The sequence below is a fragment of the Oncorhynchus tshawytscha genome, linkage group LG17 (genome assembly GCF_018296145.1).
Source record: "Oncorhynchus tshawytscha isolate Ot180627B linkage group LG17, Otsh_v2.0, whole genome shotgun sequence".
In the NCBI taxonomy this organism is placed as follows: Eukaryota; Metazoa; Chordata; class Actinopteri; order Salmoniformes; family Salmonidae; genus Oncorhynchus; species Oncorhynchus tshawytscha.
This window is the reverse complement of record NC_056445.1, coordinates 11,459,234-11,481,152: the sequence shown is the minus strand read 5'-3', so window position 1 is coordinate 11,481,152 and position 21,919 is coordinate 11,459,234. Positions and strand designations below refer to the sequence as shown.

Here is a 21,919-nt window from a genome sequence, read left to right as displayed (position 1 = left end):
GCACACACACTACACACGCTCATACACACAAAACACACACACACACACATGCATATTGACGCCACTAACGCTAACACATAAACACACGTTCCCATACACTGCTGATACTCTGTTTATTATCTGCCCTGATTGCCGAGTCACTTTTACCCCTACTCCCATGTACAGTCTGTATTCAATTCAATTTGATTTGATTTGTAAAGAAAAAATAATCGTTTTGAGTGCTTTATAAATTAAAGTGCTGGTATTAACAGATTATTGAATGTAATAGCTCGTTGTTCCATGTGCACCAGTTTTGGTCCATGCCAGTTTTGATCCATACACAGCGCGTCCTTGGTGCCAAGGACTGATACCTCACCAGTCAGAGTGAAGTGCAGCCCGAGCCTGCCCTCAGGTGGTATTTGTCTGTACAGTAAGTGCTAAATCCCCTATTTGAGTGGAGGGCTGTGGAATTGAAGAGATCCACGATCTTTACACATCTATCTTGCCTTATTTATTCAGACAAAGCTTTCCTCGGTTCTGTGAATGTGTGAATATGTCAATGTTAGTTGTCACGTCTCGTCATTATACAACTGAATAGCCTGTGTCACGATCTTCTTCATCTGATGAACAGGAAAGATCGGACCAAAACGAAGCGTGGTAAGTGTCCGTGTTCATTTAATATAACTGAACACGAAATACAAAATAACAAAGTGAAACAACGAAAATGGAAACAGTCCTGAAAGGTGACACAACACAAAACAGGAAACAACCACCCACAAACACCAGGTGGGAACAAGCTACCTAAGTATGGTTCTCAATCAGAGACAATGAAAGACAGCTGCCTCTGATTGGAAACCATACCAGGCCAAACACAAAGAAAACATAGAAAAACAACATAGAATTCCCACCCAAGCTCACGCCCCGACCAAACCAAAATAGAGGCATAAAAAGGAACCAAGGTCAGGGCGTGACAGCCTGGCTGTTTAAAAAGCTATAAAATAGCTAAATATAGGCTATGTCATGGTCATTTAAGGGTTTAACATGAAAGCTACATAAATAAGTATATTTTAAACTTTGCTGACCGGCTAACTAATGTCACATGACACCCTTCTAACTCATAATCAGCATAATCCGACCAAACAACAAACATAAACACCTTTGTGTGACAGAGAGAGGTTTCCTGATGACTTGAATCTGAAAGTCTTTTGCTTTGGCTGTGGCTGTATATACCTGTACATTGCATGTCGAGAGTGGGAGATTGAAAGAGAGAGATTGAAGGAGTGAGAGAGAGAGAGAGATTATAAAATCCATGTACACAAACAAAGTGTGCGGTTAAAATTGGCAAAAAACACACACATTTCTTCACACAGGGTCGTGGGGTGAGACAGGGATGCAGCTTAAGCCCCACCCTCTTAAACATATATATCAACAAATTGGCGCGGGCACTAGAAAAGGCACCCGCCTCACCCTACTAGAATCCGAAGTCAAATGTCTACTGTTTGCTGATGATCTGGTGCTTCTGTCACCAACCAAGGAGGGCCTACAGCAGCACCTAGATCTTCTGCACAGATTCTGTCAGACCTGGGCCCTGACAGTAAATCTCAGTAAGACCAAAATAATGGTGTTCCAAAAAAGGTCCTGTCACCAGGACCACAAATACAAATTCCATCTAGACACTGTTGCCCTAGAATACACAAAAAACTATACATACCTTGGCCTAAACATCAGCGCCACAGGTAACTTCCACAAAGCTGTGAAAAATCTGAGAGACAAGGCTAGAAGGGCATTCTATGCCATCAAAAGGAACATACATTTCAACATACCAATTAGAATCTGGCAAAAAATACTTGAATCAGTCATAGAGCCCGTTGCCCTTTACGGTTGTGAGGTCTGGGGTCCGCTCACCAACCAAGACTTCACAAAATGGGACAAATACCAAATGGAGACTCTGCATGCAGAATTCTGCAAAAATATCCTCCGTGTACAACGTAGAACACCAAATAATGCATGCAGAGCAGAATTAGGCCGATACCCACTAATTATCAAAATCCAGAAAAGAGCTGTTAAATGCTATCACCACCTAAAAGGAAGCGATTCCCAAACCTTCCATAACAAAGCCATCACCCACAGAGGGATGAACCTGGAGAAGAGTCCTCTAAGCAAGCTGGTCCTGGGGCTCTGTTCACAAACACAAACACACCCCACAGAGCCAAAGGACAGCAGCACAATTGGACCCAACCAAATCATGAGAAAACAAAAAGATAATTACTTGACACATTGGAAAGAATTAACAAAAAAACAGAGCAAACTAGAATGCTATTTGGCCCTACACAGAGAGTACACAGCGGCAGAATACCTGACCACTGTGACTGACCCAAACTTAAGGAAAGCTTTGACTATGTACAGACTTAGTGAGCATAGCCTTGCTATTGAGAAAGGCCGCCGTAGGCAGACATGGCTCTCAAGAGAAGACAGGCTATGTGCTCACTGCTCACAAAATGAGGTGGAAACTGAGCTGCACTTCCTAACCTCCTGCCCAATGTATGACCATATTAGAGAGACATATTTCGCTCAGATTACACAGATCCACAAAGAATTCGAAAACAAATCCAATTTTGATAAACTCCCATATCTACTGGGTGAAATTCCACAGTGTGCCATCACAGCAGCAAGATTTGTGACCTGTTGCCACAAGAAAAGGGCAACCAGTGAAGAACAAACACCATTGTAAATACAACCCATATTTATGCTTAATTATTTTCCCCTGTGTACTTTAACCATTTGTACATTGTTACAACACTGTATATTTGAAACTTCTGTATGTGTAATGTTTACTGTTAATTTTTATTGTTTATTTCACTTTTGTATATTATCTACCTCACTTGCTTTGGCAATGTTAACACATGTTTCCCATGCCAATAAAGCCCCTTGAATTGAAATTAATTGAATTGAGAGAGAGAGAGAGAGAGAGAGAGAGAGATGCAAACATAGACTGTTCATAGACTACCACAACATTACATGGTTACTGGGAGTGATACTACAGCTGTCTACATTGATATATATGAGTTAGGCCAAATGGACGTTAGCCTGTATAGATCCACTGGCCCTTGATCTGTCTTAACTGATATAATGTGTGTGTGTCTAATGTGTGTGTGTGTGTGTCAATGTGTGTTCCTTCATGCATGTGTGTGTATGTATATGTGCTTGTGTGTGCGTGTGTGTGTGTCTGCAGAGAGGATACTAGGCCAGGTGTTGTATAACCCAATCAATGTTGCCTAATTCCTCCTAAAGCCCTTTACATCGTAACAGGGATCAACTTAGTCAATGTTGCTGAACAATGTGTGTGTGTGTGTGTGTGTGTGTGTGTGTGTGTGTGTGTGTGTGTGTGTGTGTGTGTGTGTGTGTGTGTGTATATGTGTGTGTGTTTTCTTTTCTTGTTGTTGTGGTGCGGATCAGGAGATCATTTCCTTCTAGTATGGACAAGTAACACTAAAAACAGGTGGGTTGGTTTGACTGGCTTGGGGCCGATCATCACATTAGATCTGGGACTGGTTGGTTCTGTGTCGGGGTAAAACCCAGGGATAAGAGTCAGGTTAACAGACTCATTAGTACCATAGAGCTCCCAGCTCACTGAGACTGTGTCAAAGGTGGGTGTGTGGTTAGTCTGGTAGAGAGCCATATATATGGTCCTGTAGTGAGGTACAGATGTAGTATCTTAATTTGACCTATATTGTCTCAACAAAATAATCCTGCAGAAACAGGATTTTTACGTTTAGCCCACATTTGTGCTTGATCGGTGGTTGGGCTATTAGCTGGCCAAAAGTAGGCTTCATGAAAAGTGCAATACTGTTAGAATAACCTTGTGTTAGTTTTGGTTTTCAGCAAATTTATGTAAAACACAAAGCTCCTCTGCATTTCCTGCGGTGCAGGAAAATTCTCATCAACGAAAGAGTGATCCATTTAATCCGACAGTGTAAATTGCACTGTGTCTGGTATTCTGGTTCATCAGCTATGTGCGTGAGAGGCTAAAGTCGCCTAGCACACGTGAAGACTCAGTGACTGAAGACTGTAGAATTAGTAACCAGATGTACTTCTAATTCTATAGTTGGTGCACCCAATTCATCAAAATACTCTCTAGTGCTACACTGCCCAGTAGGCCTATATCACAGTATTCTCCAGTATCCAGTCAAGCACAGTACTCTGGAGTACATTGTTCCATATAGCCTCTTAGTGCAAAGACACCATAAGCTAGTACTATAGAGGGAGTATCCCATCATGGTAAAGCATTTTTTATTTGGTTTTTATTTCACCTTTATTTAACCAGCTAGGCCAGTAGAGAACAAGTTCTCTTTTACAACTGCGACCTGACCAAGATAAAGCAAAGCAGTGCGACACAAACAACACAGAGTTACACGTGGGATAAACAAACGTACAGTCAATAACACAATAGAAACATCTATATTCAGTGTGTGCAAATGTAAGATTAGGGAGGTATGGCAATAAATAGGCCATAGTGGCAAAATAATTACAATTTAGCAATTCAACCCTCGAGTGATAGATGTGCAGAAGAGGAATGTATTTGTAGAGATACTGAGGTGCAAAGGAGCGAAAAAATAAATGACAATATGGGGATGAGGTAGTTGGGTGGGCTATTTACAGATGGGCTGTGTACAAGGTGCGATGATCGGTAAACTGCTCTGACAGCTGATGCTTAAAGTTAGTGAGGGAGATATAAGACTCCAGCGTCAGGGATTTTTGTAATTCATTCCAGTCATTGGCAGCAGAGAACTGGAAGGAAGGTGGCCAAAGAGGAGTAGGCTTTGGGGGTGACCAGTGAAATATACCTGCTGGAGCGCTTGCTACAACCACAAGTTCACATGAGGGGATGAGACAGGGCCAAGGTTGGTAGAACCACAGCACAGCAGGCATGAGCCTGAGAATCAGATCCACTGTTGTATCTACTGTAGCCTTTCAGCCCCAGGAGGCCTTAAATCCCCCTCTCTAAAGCTGCTGCCTGCTGCCTCCCTGTTACAGCCCTTTACAGCCTTTCACATGGCCCTGCCAGCTTAGTTAGGTTACTGTAACTGTACAGCAGTAAAACATCGCTACTGTTATTATCGTTCTCAGAGAAACGACTGTAACAGCCGACCATGTTTATAAGATCTGGTCAAATGTGATGTGGTGGTAGTCTATGAACAGTCTACGTGTGCATCACTCTCTCTCTATCTCTCTCTGTGTCTCTCTCTCCCGCCGTTCACAATGCATTTACGGTGTGGTTGTGATTGCCCCTTGACCTGTAGGTGCAAAGCTCATCTGCCCTGAGTGACCTGCACCTCAGTTATCTCCTGCAGAGCACATCCTGTTAGTGGCTTTAGCTGTGTACTGCTGTCCTCCGTTCTGTACTCATCTGTGCTCTTATGCACTCTGTACCCTTGCACTGAAGTGAGAAGCAATCCACCAGAGACACAGAGGGGTTGTGAAGGACGATGCTTTGCCTCTGTGTTGTTGTGTTACTGAACCGTGTATCTTATCATCTCTGTCTCCATGAAGACGCTTCATCTGGGGATTGTGACGAAGACGCTTCATCTGGGGATTGTGACGAAGACGCTGCTTCGTGTTTGTTGTTGTGTTATGTTGTCAACTTCATTTGAATCCTAGGTGAAGCAGAACATTATGATTCGAGCGAGGAGTTTGTCGGCCGTTTCAGATGGCTTCAGTCTATGTTTATCTAGTCATGATAGGTTCAGTGACCCCAACAAGACCCCTGCACATTTATTTAAAGTCACGATCAGTGACCCCAAACAAGACCCCTGCACATTTATTTAAAGTCACGATCAGTGACCCTAACAAGACCCCTGCACATTTATTTAAAGTCACGATCAGTGACCCCAACAAGACCCCTGCACATTTATTTAAAGTCACGATCAGTGACCCTAACAAGACCCCTGCACATTTATTTAAAGTCACGATCAGTGACCCCGACAAGACCCCTGCACCTTTATTTAAAGTCACGATCAGTGACCCCAACAAGACCCCTGCACATTTATTTAAAGTCACGATCAGTGACCCCGACAAGACCCCTGCATCTTTATTTAAAGTCACGATCAGTGACCCCGACAAGACCCCTGCACCTTTATTTAAAGTCACGATCAGTGACCCCGACAAGACCCCTGCACCTATTTAAAGTCACGATCAGTGACCCCGACAAGACCCCTGCACCTTTATTTAAAGTCACGATCAGTGACCCCGACAAGACCCCTGCACGTTTATCTGGAGACATGATCGTTTCACTGAGCCCAACAACACCATTAAATTTAACATAGACACTTGACCAGTGATATTTGTGAATGTTTTTCACCGTGGTTGTTAAAGTGCCAGGTGAATCACGTCAGAGATTGCAGTCTGGACAAGACAGGAAGCCATGCTGATGACTGTTGAATAATAGAGGCTGTGATCTGAAATAGACTTTTTGTGCCAGTCCAGCCCGTTAGTGACCAGAGAGTACTGCAGGAGAAACGAGCCATTCACAGCTTCTAGTTTCCTCCATCCTAACTCATCTCCCTGGGATCAATTAGAGATTTTATTGAACATTTATTTAACTAGCCAAGTCAGTTAATAAGAACAAATTCTTATTTTTAATGACGGCCTAGGAACAGTGGGTTAACTGCCTGTTCAGGGGCAGAACGACAGATTTGTACCTTGTCAGCTCGGGGATTTTAACTTGCAACCTTTCAGTTACTAGTCCAACACTCTAGCCACTAGGCTACCTGCCTCCAACCACTAGGCTACCCTGCCGTCCCGAGATGGGAATTGTGGCTCTGCATCTTTCAGTGTGTTCTTACTTCAAACAGCGCAGTATGATTGTTATGTCATTATCAATGTACTGAGCATACTGCTGCGCTCCTGTTCTATGTCCCAGAGGTGATGCTGACCGATGCTGTTGGCTGCTTATGCAGTTTTCTCAATACTGCAAACTATTATTTTTTCAGGCACGGATCCACTTACCTGTGAAACATGATCTCTCTCTCTCTCTCTCTCTCTCTCTCTCTCTCACTCACTCTCACTCTCATACACTCAGCCCTGGGATGAAGAGAGGGAGGGTGGGAGGATAGGGGGGAAGAGGGAGGGTGGGAGGATAGGGGGGAAGAGAGAGAGAGGGAGGGGGAGCAGCGACCAGGAATATCAGGATTTAAGAGTGCATGAATTACCGCTCTACAGCGGGTTACGTAAGAGCTGCCGTCAGAACAGGGGATCACAGGGAGCAGAGAGAGAGGAAAAGCAGAGAGGAAGGCAGAGAGAGAGAGAGAGAGAAGGGACAGAGGCAGGGAGTAAAGAGAGAGAGAGTAGAGAGAAAAAGGCATTGTGCAGAGATTGCAGGGACAGGCAGGTTACAGAGCGGCTAGGATCCACAGCGCACCAGCGACATGGGCCACACACAGACCTCTTTGTCTCCACTCAGGGAGTGAAGAGACGAGACTAGGACTGGGAAGAGGACAGGACACTGCGAGAGGAAGTGATTTGAAGAACAACTGTGTTTCCGCAGCTTTTGCTGGGGCACCTTGAGTGGCAGGACGGTAAGGGACCAGCTGTGAGTGTCATCTGGCCATGAGAGAGTGACGGAGAAAGGACATCTACTGCTACTGAGGACGTCTTGGTATCTTCCTCTCCTGCCTGTCCCCATGTCTAGAGGAGGGAGGCCCCCGGGTGGGTGGGCCCCTATGTGGCCCCTGGCGTGTGCACTGACCCTGGCTGCATGCTCGTCGGTCAGCCCCCTCCTCCAAGAGACCACCTCTGATCCTCCCATTGCTACAGAGACACAGACTGGAGTACGGACACAGCCAGAGCTTCAGACAGAGGCACAGACTGTGGCACAGACACAGACAGAACCACAGACACAGCCTAAGCTACAGACTGAGTCCCCAACAGAGTTAGAGTCACAGGCAGCTACCAGTAACCACACAGGTGAGTCCGAGGTCTCCTGGACTGATGTCTAATACTGCCACAAGCTAATACCGCAGACAAACTTGTGTTGTGTTTCTGGTGTGTACTACTTTATGCTTGCAGGTGCAAGTGGGCCTATGTTGTTGCTTGTTTGTCCGCATGTGGATGTCTAACGGTTTCCCTATCTGTACACAGAATGGCAGTATCAGCCGTCATATGAGAGCTTGAGTAGTGTGCAGGTGTTATTGACTTGTCTAAACGTTATTAGAATCCAAAGTGAAGCAGTTCCGACTCAGAACTTCCTAATCAGAGCCTGGGTGGGGGTTCGTGGCTTCAGGTGCTGTGGTTGTGATGTCTCATTATGTCCACTGTTCAGCTGCACTGCCTAAAGAGAAATCAGCAAGATGCCACTATGGTGCTGCTGTGTGCATGAGTTAGCAGTTAGTGGGGCATCCCATGCCCCCTCTCTCTCTCTCTCTCTGCCTTTCTCTCTCTCTCGCTCTCTTTCTCTATCTCTCTCTCTCTGTCTCTCCCTCTCTCTCTCTCCCCTCTCTTTCTCTCTCTCTCTCCCTCTCTCTCTCGCTCTCTTTCTCTCTCCCCTCTCTCTCTCTCTGTCTCTCCCTCTCCCTCTCTCTCTCTCCCCTCTCTTTCTCTCTCTCTCTCCCTCTCACACACACACACACTAGTGCTCACACACTAATACACAGTCCCACCACCACCCACACGTGCATGGCATAAACACGTGCATACACACAGACAGAAATGGACACACACTAACCACAACGATGTAAATCTCCTTAAAGGTTTAAAAAACACACAGTTTCATAACAGCAGCTTTCTCTCTCTCTCTTTCTCTCTCTCTCTCTCTCTTTCACTCTCCCCGTGGGAATACATATTTAATATTAGATCCTGCTGGTCAACAGCACACTTCCCCTCAGCCCTCTCTTCTCTATGCCTCAGAATTATTTTTCTGGGCAGAATCGTGAGCAGCTCCCCTGTGACTAGACTGCCCTGGTCCCTACCAGTACACTCTGTAAATAGCATATTTGTATTGCCATTAGGGGGTCAATGGTAGTGATAGATTTGTAGTTTTATCTCCCTACTTTATCTCCCTTTTCCATTCCATTAGTTGTTTTGCTAGCAGGGGAGAGTGTGTATAGTGCAGTTGTGGCACAGGAATGGGCAAAAATGACAAAATACAATTACGAAATACCATAAAGATCAATGTATCAAAATAAACTACAAAATTCTTGTATTTTGTAAAGGATTTTTTTTTTTTATACAAAAATGCCTGTCCGAACAGCAGGAACATTCTCAGTAATAGTTCCAGAAACGTTTGACTTGCTATGACTGTGATATGTTCTTGTTTATCTTCCTTAGTTGAATACACTGACTGTAAATCATATCTGCTAAATGACCAAAATGTAAATGTACAGTATATGAACATACCAAAATGAACTGCTAAGCAGTATTGGCCTTGTTTTGGGACGGAGCTCATTAGAATAATACTCAGCATGCTGTGCAATTATTCATTTTTTACATGACATTTATATTTAGTTTATTTTGCAGACACTCTTATCACACCATAGTGCCATCAGACTTCTGATTCCAATGCAGGGTGCAGTGGTGTAAAGTACTTAAGTACAAATACTTTCAAGTACTACTTAAGTAGTTTTTGGGGTATCTGTACTTTTGTATATTTATATTTTTGACTACTTTTACTTTTACTTCACTACATTCCTAAAGAAAATACTGTACTTTTTACTCCATACATTTTCCCTGACACCCAAAAGTACTTGTAACATTTTTGAATGCTTTGCAGGACAGGAAAATGGTCACTCACTTATCAAGAGAACACTTTCACGTTTCATTTTTACCTGAGTCAATTTCTATGAAGGTATCTTTACTTTTACTCACGTATGACAATTGTGTACTTTCCCCACCACTGACAGGGTGAAAAGGGGCTACAAAATTGTGAACCACTTAAATGTTTCTTATAGAAAAGTATTTTGAAAATTCAAATTACAGCTCTCGAAACGATCTTGTTTCAAAATACTGTACATTAGAGTGTAATTCAGCTCAGAGGGTTAATGGACCGAGAGTTAATGGAACTGACTGTCAGATCCATGTTCCACAGCTGAAACAATGCAGACATTCTAACTGGGGAGGTCTAGCTGCTGTCAGTCAGTCTAGCAGCCTCTGCTGGCACACAACCAGTCCTCTTATTACCAGTCACTGCATGGTCAGAAGACCCGAGCTATGTTTAACCAATACGTCCAGCCTCACAAGGCACAGGTCCAGCCCTTAACAGAGAGAGAGAGAGGGAATAGGTGGAGTGAGGAAGGGAGCGAGCAGACAAACATAGTTCTCGAGATAAAGTTATCGTCGGTTATTATTAGAGGGAAAGGTTAGAGGGAACACCAACTCTCTTCTCATCAGCCATTCATTCTTAAATAAAAAACAGAGAGAGTGAGAATGAGACACACCATTCGCTCTCAATCCTGGTCCATGGGACCCTAACCCACATTTTTGTTTTTTTTGCCCTAGCACTACACACCTGATTCAAATCATCAAAGCCTTTTGGGCAGCACCTTGTTTCCACTCATCCCTGTCATTCCTCTATCCCTACCTCACCCCTCTCACGCTACAGTACATGGAGTGTTTAAGGGGATTCGATCATTGGCCGTGTCAGAGAGTAACGGAGAGAGACCACAGGAATAGACTGCTGCAACCTCACCCTCTGATGGAGAGAGGGATGAGATGGATGAGAGAGAGAGAGAGAGAGAGAGAGCACAGTCAGCCTATGACGTCGGTCAGTGTGGGAGTTTGAAGGTTTACTACAGAGATGTATCCCTGACAGACAGAGAGAGAAATAGGATAGATAGAGGGGGTGAGAAAAGGAAAGAGAGAATACAAACATAAGAGGGCAGTTTGTTTAGCAAAAGGTTGACTGTCTGAAACAAAAGACAGTAGAACACCAGGCTAATCAGGTGGTTTAGCCTCCATCACTTCATGTATTAGGTCAATAGGGGTTACTCAGCTTCAGGGTTGCTAACCCACATGAAAAAACATGACAGTTTACTATGGAATAGTACAGTACTTACACTGTAGTATCCCTCGATCATGTGCAATACTTACTATGTTGTAGTATTCTGTAGGATACTACAGTAAATGCTGTAGTATTATCCACAAAACAAACATCACAACACAGAAATAACATTACAACTCAGTATCAGTACTGCTCTCTGCTGGTTCGCTAGTTTATTGGTTCATTGTTTCATTGGTTCATTGGGATCCCCATTCGCTTTTGCCAAAGCAGCATGGAAAAATACCACAGTAATGTCTGCAAAAACACTACAGTGAAAACGACAGTATACTACAGTCTGCAAAAAAACACTAAAATAAGTACTATAGTATTTATATACCATAGTATAATATAGTACTTTTTTATGCTGGAAATCCCAGTAACTTTCCCCAAAATCCAGAAATCTTGTTTGAAGGATTCCGGATTTACTGCTTATTCCCCTCTGTTTAGGGAATCTTCCGACAGGGAGATTTACAAACTTACTGCAAGTTTTCAACCCTAATTTAGATGGAGGGATGATGCAATGTTAGAGAAGTGGTAATATCTAGATTACAGAGGTTGTTGTGGCCTGGGATGTGTAATATGCCAGGTGGCCCAGCAGCCTTCTCTGCCCTGCTGCATGGCAACACAGGGAGTGTATGGTCAGTAGTGAAGCAGCTCTAAGCGAAGAGTGAGCGTGTGTGTGTGTGTGTGTGTGTGTGTGTGTGTGTGTGTGTGTGTGTGCGCATGCGCGTGCGTGTGTATGTGAGTGTTTTTGTGTGTGGATGAATCTTTAATGGTGGCCCTAATCTTTATTTAATCAGGCACTATTCTGAGCGCCTTTCTGTCAGGACTCTGAGGCAGAGAGGGAGATAGGGAACATCAAGAATAGAGAAGAAAGGGGCGGTTGTTATGTTGTGAGAGTCAGGTTGCCAGGTTGGCTGCTGGCAGCCCACGGTATTGCCATGCCAGCTAAGCCCTGTGAATGGCGGCCCACTGGAGATAAGCTGATCAGAATGAGACAGACCCAACATTCACCCAGCAGCCAAACCCAGCAGTCGAACACGACAATAGAAATAATACTCTAATGGCAGTTCAAAGTTCAAAGTTCACTCCACAAGATATTAAAGTGGAAGGGGTATTTTCTGAGCTGTGCAGGGAACATCCCAATACACATTGATCTGTAGGTCCACTAATATAGACTTTAGCTCAGTTGGCTAACACAATCTTGAGTTGTGCAGACAACCCGGGTTCAATACTGGTCTGTCACGTGTGAGTGTGTGTGTGTGTGTGTGTTGGGAGGGGAGGGGAGGCATATGGCTTAGGGTCTGTATTCCTGATTAAACTCTATGATGACTCAGGTCTTAGCTTGGCTGGTGTGTATGTGCTTGTGTGTGTGTGTGTGTGTGTGTGTGTGTGTGTGTGTGTGTGTGTGTGTGTGTGTGTGTGTGTGTGTGTGTGTGTGTGTGTGTGTGTGTGTGTGTGTGTGTGCGTGCGTGCGTTTGTGCATTTGTGTGTATCAGGGCATGAATATATGCAAGCAGATGCTGCATGGTGATGCAGATTCAATCCTATGCTGGACTCAGTAGGGAAAATGAACTGCCGTGGACCCTCTGCACGCGTGTCTGTCATATTGTTATTCACATGTTTGTATGTGTGCCTGTCTTGGCTTTTATCCCGTGTGTGTGTGTGTGTGTGTGTGTGTGTGTGTGTGTGTGTGTGTGTGTATGTGTGGTATGTGTGTGTGTGTGTTTGGTTTGGGAAAAGAGAGAGAGAGAGTGTAAAGCCCTAGTGCAGTAGTATCAACATCCTTCATCCCCTCGTGGCTAGCTAGCTCTCTCTCTCTCTCTCTCTCTCTCTCTCTCTCTCTCTCTCTCTCTCTCTCTCTCTCTCTCTCTCTTAGAGCCCCCCTCTCTCTGCACCGCTGCAGAACCCCAAAAAAATCCTCCCATCTGTCATGTCTAATCAGCAGACAGCAGCATGCGTGCTTTCAGGGTCTTAGAGCACTAATAACCTCACGACACAGAAATAACATTACAACTCAGCATCAGTACTGCTCTCTGCTGGATCAATTGTTTATTGGTTCATTCGGATCCCCATTTACTTTTGTCGAAACAGCAACTATTTTTCCTGGGGTCCACAAAAAAAACATAAAACATGATGTTGTGTCTCTAGTATGGTTAAATGAGATGACCTGCTATTTTCCAATCGATTACCTAACGTTTCATTATTTGATTCAATTAATCAGGCAATAACTAACTCATTAGGAGTCTGAGGCACCGCGGAAGCATTAGTTTATATAGAGCGGCTATCTCCTGAATCCACTCTTAAAGATCTGAAGATCTTTTATATCAATAGCAGTCAATCATGAATTATTCTTTACCTTCTATCAGTCTCATCTGAATGTCGTAAAATTCTTGGTCATCTGCACGAACCCTAGCATAAATGATGAATCAGCAATATACAACTTGGCTTAATTATTTATTTACTAACTGACTAAATAATCACAGAAATACATAACAAACAGTAGATATTGGTTACTAACAATGATATAAAAGTCCCTAGTGGGCTAAGCCGATATGACAGCTTGATAGACAAAAGGAAAGGGGACTGGCAAGCCAACATCTTGCAGATACAGTGCAGGTATAGCCTGCTACATGATGAGATTATTATGGACGGAAGAGCGAGATTATTTGTATTTGTCAAACGGCAGCCAACACATCTATGATCGTGTCTCGAGAATAAGACCCCTAATATGTATTGGAAATGAGCATCATGCTAATCACCGTGCACTTTCACCACCCTGTGAAGTTCATCATAACTGATTTCATCTGTAGCCTAATAAACTGCATGCTTCCCCGAGTCGTAGTGGGAGGACCACACAACATATCTTCGCGTGACTCCAGGTTTACTTCGATATGATGGTTATTATATCCGTATTTGTGCATAAAGGCGTTTCCACCGCCATTTCTTGCATAATTAATTGTACCGACACAAAAATATCCCACCTTGTCTAGCGTATTTTCTTTTGTCGACATTTGGAAAGTTTACAGACAAGTTTGCTGTTTCCATCAGACCTGTCGTGACATTTCTTATCCTACGTACTTTACTTGCATAAAAAGTCTGGATGGAAACCCGGTTACTGATATACAAGAACAGTCTCACAAATGTCAAATACATTGATATACAAACAATACAACTAAAGAATAATGTGTGTGTAGATTGTTTGTGTTGGAGTGTGATAGTGTGCTTGTGTGTGTGTGTGTGTTCATTTGTGTGTGTGTCATTTCACAGTCCATAATGAGCTGTTGTTTTTTGTTGCTCTGTTTTGAGCCAGCTGCAGCTTTGCAAGGTCTTTCTGTGCTGCACTTGACCATATTACCGGACAGTAATCAAGATGGGACAAGACCAGAGCCTGAACAACTACTACAGTTGATTTGTGTCAAAAACGCAGAGCATCTTTTAATAATAGACATACCTCTCCCCATCTTCACAACAACTTTGTCAATATGATTTGACCATGATACTGTAATTGACCACCCAAAGTTATACCTAGGAGTTTAGCTTCCTCAACTTGTTGAGGTTTAGGTCTTAGAGAATGCATTGAACCAAATACAACATTTTTAGTTTTAGATGTATTTAAGACCCGTTTATTATTAATTACCCATTTGACACAGACTGTAACACCTTATTTAAATTTTCAGTGAGCTCACTGGCTTTGGGTGCTGAAATGTAGAATGTGGAATCATCAGCATACATAGTCATTCTAGCTTCGTGTAAGACCAGTGTCACATCATTTGTAAAAATAGAGAAGAGTAATGGCCAAAGGCAACTGCCCTGAGGGACACCGCACTGTACATATCTGATGTTAGAGGAGCTTCCATTAAAGAAAACTCTCTGAGTTCTATTGTGTATTTACAGAGAATTACCTCAACCCCCCTCTCCTTGAAACATATATTTTCCTCAATCTCTTTCTCTCTCTTCTGCCCTCTTTCTATAAACAGCTAATTAAACTGTGTAGAATTTACTCTGAGAGTTTTAGATTGAACACCTTTTGTGAGTGTATACCTTATGCTAGATATAAACATCACTAATAAATGAAAATCAAAATATTCTAAACCCTTCCTCTTGTTCTGCTTTTGTAATTCTCATATTCACTCTCTATCTCACGCTCTCACCAGGTCTGTTGTGTGTGTCCGTGCTTCCCCCGAGGCGCGGGTCATTCTATGTGGAGCATGGGACAGGGGTGTCGGTGGGTACAGTGCTGGCCTTCTGGTGCAGGGAGGGCTACCAGCTGGTGGGCAGTGATAAGATCTCCTGCAGCGTCTGGGCAGGCAAACCCCAGTGGAGCAACTTCCTGCCAGTCTGTGAGGGTGAGACAACACAGCTGGTCCAATCCCTCGCTAGCCCTTTCACTCCCAGCCTCTTCTCTTATTCTGTGCCCATTTCACCTAGCTCATACCCTCCTTCCCTAGCTCCCTTCTCCTAGCTGCTACACATTTCTCTTACCCTCTTTTCCTAGCTCCCTACTCCTTGCTCCTACCCCTGCAGTGATCACAGATCTTTAAAAATATATCCGAAGCGACATGATAGGTGAAAGTCATTTGTCAGAGACTCAGTACTGGACTGAATTGACTTGCCTTTGACCTGCCTTCCCCTCAGCCATATCGAGGCCAGAGGACCGGGGTCTGCGCGTGGCCGTGTTGGCCTCAGTGGTCAGTGGCATCGTCATCCTGGCAATGTCTCTCTCCTTCATCATCTGCTGCCTGCAGGAACGCACTGGGAAGGACAGGGCCACCAGGAGGGACGGCAGGAGCAGGTACACACAAACACACCCACACACATTCATTTCATAGGTCATGGATATATCGACACTTGCGGATACAGAAAGCACCTTCTTATCCATACAATAAGGCTGCCCATGACCACTGACACAGAGCAGTACCTCGTAGGACGCTTTGCCTTTGTGCAATGCAGGCCTGCAATCTGAATGCACGTACCGTCAACCTGGCTGAGACTCCCAAATATCAGCACTATAAGTTTGCACTGATAACCAAGGCTGTTCAGGCGTGACACGAGGGTCTGGTATTTCAGCAACTTGGCAGCAAATGTCTGCTCCATGTAGGCGTCCATGAGCACCTCCCTCTGATCTCCCCCCACAACAACAATATGTGGCATATTTCGTATATTAGAAAACACATTAATATCACACACACACACACACACACACACACACACACACACACACACACACACACACGCTCCGAACCTTTACCGGAAAGAGGAGACAGGGGTGATATTGATGGAGATGATGATAACCACCTCTCTCCAGGCGTAGAGACACACGGTCTTCTCGGCGTAGTGAGTGCTGGCTGGAGAGAGAGGAGGGGGACTGGGGCACATTTCCCCCACCTAAGATCTTCCACCTGTCACAGCGGCCGGACCTCCGGCTGGCTGCAGAAAGCCCTGTCTACCTGGGGGGCATGGCCGGCTTCGACAACCGTGGATACCAGAGGTGAGAACTTGAGATCTACTGTATGAACCTAAACGTGTTGTAAATATCAATTGAAACCTGCTACAGTATGCACCTTTTATAGACACGAAATATATTGGTTTGTTTCCACTCATTCTAAGGTCTCTCTCCCCTTCTCTCTCTCTAGGAGTCAGGAGAGCCTACTGAAGGCCCCGCTTCCTGGTCTGTTCCGGGCGGAGAGTCAGATCATCTACCCCCACGTGGTGCTCCAGAGAGTCCCCACCCCCACTGCCCCAACTGCCCCTGTCTACCCCCACAACATTCCCTCCAACTCTGCCTCCAACTCCGGATGTGCTCCCTCACAGCCACACCACATGCCCCCATATCCTACCCTGCAGTATCCTATCCACAACTCCACCCCCCAGCGAGTTCCATGGCAAATGCAGCCCCATTGAACTGTCACTGTCCACTCACTCTCTCCCTCTATGGAGGTCAAGTGTCAATGAGGAATGATCAAATAACACACTATTCCCTAATAAGTGCGCTACGATTGAGCAGAGCCCCATGCAGCTAACCTTATACAAGTTTTGGTCAAAAGTAATGCACTACATCGGGAATAAGGTGTTATTTGCCATTTGAGAACAGCCCTCAGACCCCTGTCAGCGAGATGCTTCTACTACTGCAAGGATGGCTGGATGGGACACGTGTTACTGTATATACTGTATGATATGACCTGACAGAGAGACCAGAGGGTCTTTTCCAGCACTTTCTGACTCCTCGCATCTTCTCTCACTGAGGAAGCCCTTTCTGCTGTTTCTAGTGTACCTCTACACGGCAGAGGAGGTTTTTCTATCTCTACCATTCTCTCTGTGTCTCCTGTCAAGGCTTTTGTTCATTTTGTGGTGTCCTCCATTTTCACAAGAGCTTTCTTCCTATTAGTCTTCTGATTGGTCAAAGTCCCCTTCAGACCCGGGCCTATCAGGACACATCCACTTGTTGATGTCACTGACTGAAGACTGTGAGATGTTGTTTGGCGGTGGTCCCCAAGTCGCCACCGACCAAAGAAGAAATGGACTTAGCTGAGGAAGGTGGATACAGAAGTCATCCCCAATACCATGTATGGGTGTATAATATATTATTCTTAAAGGTCATGAATATGCAAATTCATGTTTTTCATGAAATTGGATGATATTTGGATGAAAGTATGATGGCCAAAGTATGAAAAATGACTGTTTCGTCTACATTGATAAAGTTTGGATTCTTGGATTCAGGAGGCGGGATTATTAAGGGGATAGGGTGACATCACCCTAACTCTCTCATTTTAATACACCAATGGTAACATGATATTCTCTTACCTAATTTAAATAAGTACCGCCTTGTAACCAGCATCGGAGAAAGCGTGTTTGCAGAGGGGCCTGGTTTATATAGCTAGATAGCTACTCTACTGGTGTTAGCTAGTCACTGGCTAGCTAGGTCTTCAGCCAGCGTGGAACTAAAGGGGGGACAGGTCGTTCAAAACTCTGACACAGTTGTCAGGTCAACACATCCGTCAGTGCTACTGTGAACTGCAGCACCAGAAACATGTCAAACGGGAGGTGTATAAAACAAATACGTATGTATATCATTGATGCAATTTCAATGTTGTTTGAGTTGCTTTGTGTATCACTTCCTGGTAGTTAGCCATGAAAGAAAAAGTAATTTTCCAACATTTTTAGCATTTATATCCCCAAATAATATACTGGGGGATATTTCTGTCACTCAAAAGGCTATTTTACATGGGAATCAGAATGACTGTTCAGGACATTTCATGATATGAGAAGGCCTTTCAGCAAAGTTCAGCCATTATTTTCCCCTATTTGTTCTAAAGCTTTGGACTAAAACTTTGGAGATTTCCTTACCTGTTGTTGAAGTCTTTGTCGTGTGTTTTTCTACGGTGGTAGGAGACTTGGAACAGTCACACCAATTAACCTGCACTTTATGGATTTTACTGACGGGCTGACAATAGCAATTGCAAGAACCTTGCGCTGACTATTCCCGCAATATGTTTGTATGAAAAATGGTTTCTACCTAAAAACTGATTAAAGATATTTTTGTTTAGTTGAATGTAGTGTTCTGGTAGTATTTTGTGTCTCCACGTGACCTTTATTTCCATAGCAATGTGCCTTATCCATCAACTGTCATTTCTGCACTCTTCAGCAGCAGATCACTCCCATAGAAAACCCTGACATGCTCTGAACCAGCGTTTCACTCTGTCCTGGGGACCCCAAAGTGTGCACCTTTTGGTTTTTGCCCTAGCACTACGCACAGCTGATTCAAATCATCAAAGCTTGATGAGGAATTGATTCCATGAATCAGCTGTGTAGTGTTAGACCAAATGTGGACCCCTCCTGTATAATGATGGGTGAAATGTGAACTGTAGTTATACCCATCAATAGGGGGGCGTTCTCGTCCTGTCAAACTATCCTCAGCTCTTCTGCTACTCCAGCTGTCTCAATTACAACCGAAGAGGAATGTCCACGTGGACTGGAAAGGATCCGGAAGGACCTCACAGAACATAAGGATGGAGGTTTGAGGATGGCGGTTGAGGATGGAGGGTTGAGGATGGTTGAGGATGGAGGGTTGAGGATGGTTGAGAATGGAGGTTTGAGGATGGCGGTTGAGGATGGAGGTTGGAGGATGGTTGAGAATGGAGGTTTGAGGATGGAGGTTGAGGATGGCGGTTGAGGATGGAGGTTGAGGATGGAGGGTTGAGGATGGAGGGTTGAGGATGGAGGTTGAGGATGGAGGTTGAGGATGGCGGTTGAGGATGGAGGGTTGAGGATGGGGGTTGAGGATGGAGGATTGAGAATGGAGGTTGAGGATGGCGGTTGAGGATGGAGGTTTGAGGATGGCGGTTGAGGATGGAGGTTGAGGATGGAGGTTTGAGGATGGAGGTTGAGGATGGAGGTTGAGGATGGCGGTTGAGGATGGAGGTTGAGGATGGAGGGTTGAGGATGGCGGTTAAGGATGGAGGGTTGAGGATGGAGGGTTGAGAATGGAGGTTGAGGATGGCGGTTGAGGATGGAGGGTTGAGGATGGAGGTTGAGGATGGCTGTTGAGGATGGAGGGTTGAGGATGGCAGTTAAGGATGGAGGGTTGAGGATGGAGGTTGAGGATGGAGGTTGAGGATGGCGGTTGAGGATGGAGGGTTGAGGAAGGCGGCTGAGGATGGAGGGTTGAGGATGGCGGTTGAGGATGGAGGTTGAGGATGGCGGTTAAGGATGGAGGGTTGAGGATGGAGGTTGAGGATGGCGGTTGAGGATGGAGGGTTGAGGATGGCGGTTGAGGATGGAGGGTTGAGGATGGCGGTTGAGGATGGAGGTTGAGGATGGCGGTTAAGGATGGAGGGTTGAGGATGGAGGGTTGAGAATGGAGGTTGAGGATGGCGGTTGAGGATGGAGGTTGAGGTTGTCAACATGTTGACTGGTCTTCTAGCCAAACGCTGCTCTGCTGTGGCTGCAGCTGAAGGGAGGGAAGGTTCTGTCTGCAACTAAGGTCTGTCTGTCTACCGTCCCAGTTGCTCTGCATCACCTGGCACTTAGTTTGGTACTAACTTTTTTCTAGCACTGAAGGTTTTGAAGGTTTTACTTGTGACGATCATGCTATGTGCTTTTTTATCCATAGAAATAGATTCTAAATAGATTCTAAATAGATTATATTTCTATGCTTTTACCTTTGCCAGATTGATATGCCTGTCGTGCATGGTTCTGTAGTAGGCTATAGATTATAGGTGTACTGTGAGTCTCAGGTTCTAGATAACTACTGTGATTGTGTGGTGCTAGTTGGCTAACACCTGTGACACTCAGATTCTGGGTCTGAACCTGGCTCTTCTGGACCTGCTCTACCTGCTCCTGAAGCCCATACCCATCTACACCAACTTCATCAGCCACCCAGGGCCCCTCATTTCTCCAGGCGAGGCCATCACCATCCTCAACCTGGTGGGCTGCCCCATTCTCCTGGCCTGCATGTGTGTGGAGCGTTACCATGCTGCAGCCCAACCCGTCCTCTACCTGCATCTGGGGAAGTGGGAGTACCAGCTGGCCGTCTACGGCCTGGTGTGGGCCATCACCCCGAGTCTGATCATCCTCACGGGCTTCACGGAACTCAATGACCTCCTCAGCTCGCCGCTGTCATCTCCGTCCTCTTCCTGCTAATGCTGGGCTGTCTCGGGAGCATGGTCGGGACGCTATGGAAACCGAGCCCTGCCCAGAGTCAGACCCAGGGGAAGACAACTTTGTCTCTGAAGAGGAGGGCCCTGAAGAATATGCTAGCTGTCTTGGAGCCCACCGCGGTGGTGTTCTAGTGCTCTAGACGCTCGTTTTCCTCATGGAGTCTACAAAGCTGGATACAAAGTTGTGCAATGTTATGAAGATGATGATATGCTTCCCCAGCTTTGGTCGCTACATTGGTCTCATGTTCTACCTAGCCAGAGCCAGGCAGCTGCAGGTGGGGTGTTTCTGGAGAAGAGTGGAGAGGAAGGCAGAGAAGACAGAGAGAGCAGAGTAGGCATTCATTGTGTTCAATGAATGGCTTCTCTGCCTTAGCGTCAGCCTCACCGAGTCATAGCGGCACATCACTCCTGGGTTCATCCCTGTCCTCTTGTTCAGGTAGGTGGTGGTGGTAGTTTTTGAGTCTGCTCCGGTCCGTCAGAGGAAGGAAGGACACACCTGGAAGTCTGCGACCCGTAGGTCAATGGAGGGACTCCCATGCGATCTGCTCGTGCCAGGCATAGGTTGGTGTCTTTGGTCCTTCCTCCTCACCTCTGCTTCCCTAGCTCTGGCGGCTACATTGGTCCCATGTTCTACCTAGCCAGAGAAATGCAGCTGCAGGTGGGGTGTTTCTGGAGAAGAGGGATGAGGAAGGCAGAGGAGACAGAGAGAGCAGAGAAGGCAGAGGAGACGGAGAGAGCAGAGAAGGCAGAGTGAGCAGACGGAGTCGGCAGAGAAGACAGAGAGAGCAGAGAGGACGAAGAGAGCAGAGAAGCCAGAGAGCGCAGAGAGGACGGAGAAAGCAGAGAAGGCAGAGCTAGCAGACGGAGACAGCAGAGAAGACAGAGAGAGCAGAGAGGACGGAGAGAGCAGAGAAGCCAGAGAGCGCAGAGAGGACGGAGAGAGCAGAGAAGGCAGAGCGAGCAGACGGAGACATCAGAGAAGACAGAGAGAGCAGAGAAGACGAAGTGACTGGTAAGTGGTCCCTTAGTGTGGCACAGTTTGAGCAGATGGTGGATGAAATGCATTATGTAAATGTTGTATGCTTGTTTTTTCAACTACTATTCGCTACTATGCAAATAAATTCAAAACGACCCTTTCTCAAATGACATACCTAGTGAATTCTCTTTCTGCCATCTGTTTGTTCACACTGTCACTCACCCACCATATTTCTCTTCTAGATGAAAACCATCATCACATCCATTAGGTGGCGCT

At 45.3% G+C, this 21,919-nt stretch overlaps 1 protein-coding gene across 1 annotated transcript; it reads left to right on the top strand.

Moving 5' to 3' along the window:
• The first annotated feature begins 7,177 nt into the window (after window positions 1-7,177).
• Window positions 7,178-18,560, top strand: LOC112216861. Its single transcript, XM_024377001.2, has 5 exons — window positions 7,178-7,941; window positions 15,166-15,357; window positions 15,647-15,803; window positions 16,317-16,499; window positions 16,645-18,560. The coding sequence occupies exons 1-5, from the start codon at window positions 7,659-7,661 to the stop codon at window positions 16,910-16,912; spliced, it is 1,083 nt and encodes a 360-aa protein (XP_024232769.1). The 5' UTR covers window positions 7,178-7,658; the 3' UTR covers window positions 16,913-18,560.
• Window positions 18,561-21,919: the final 3,359 nt, after the last annotated feature.

Bases quoted from the DNA above. Each gene is read 5' to 3' on its own strand.
- LOC112216861 (XM_024377001.2), top strand. From the start codon at position 7,659: ATGTCTAGAGGAGGGAGGCCCCCGGGTGGGTGGGCCCCTATGTGGCCC. The intron at 7,942-15,165 runs GTGAGTCCGAGG...CGCTCTCACCAG, and splicing joins AGCTACCAGTAACCACACAG to GTCTGTTGTGTGTGTCCGTG. The intron at 16,500-16,644 runs GTGAGAACTTGA...CTCTCTCTCTAG, and splicing joins GACAACCGTGGATACCAGAG to GAGTCAGGAGAGCCTACTGA.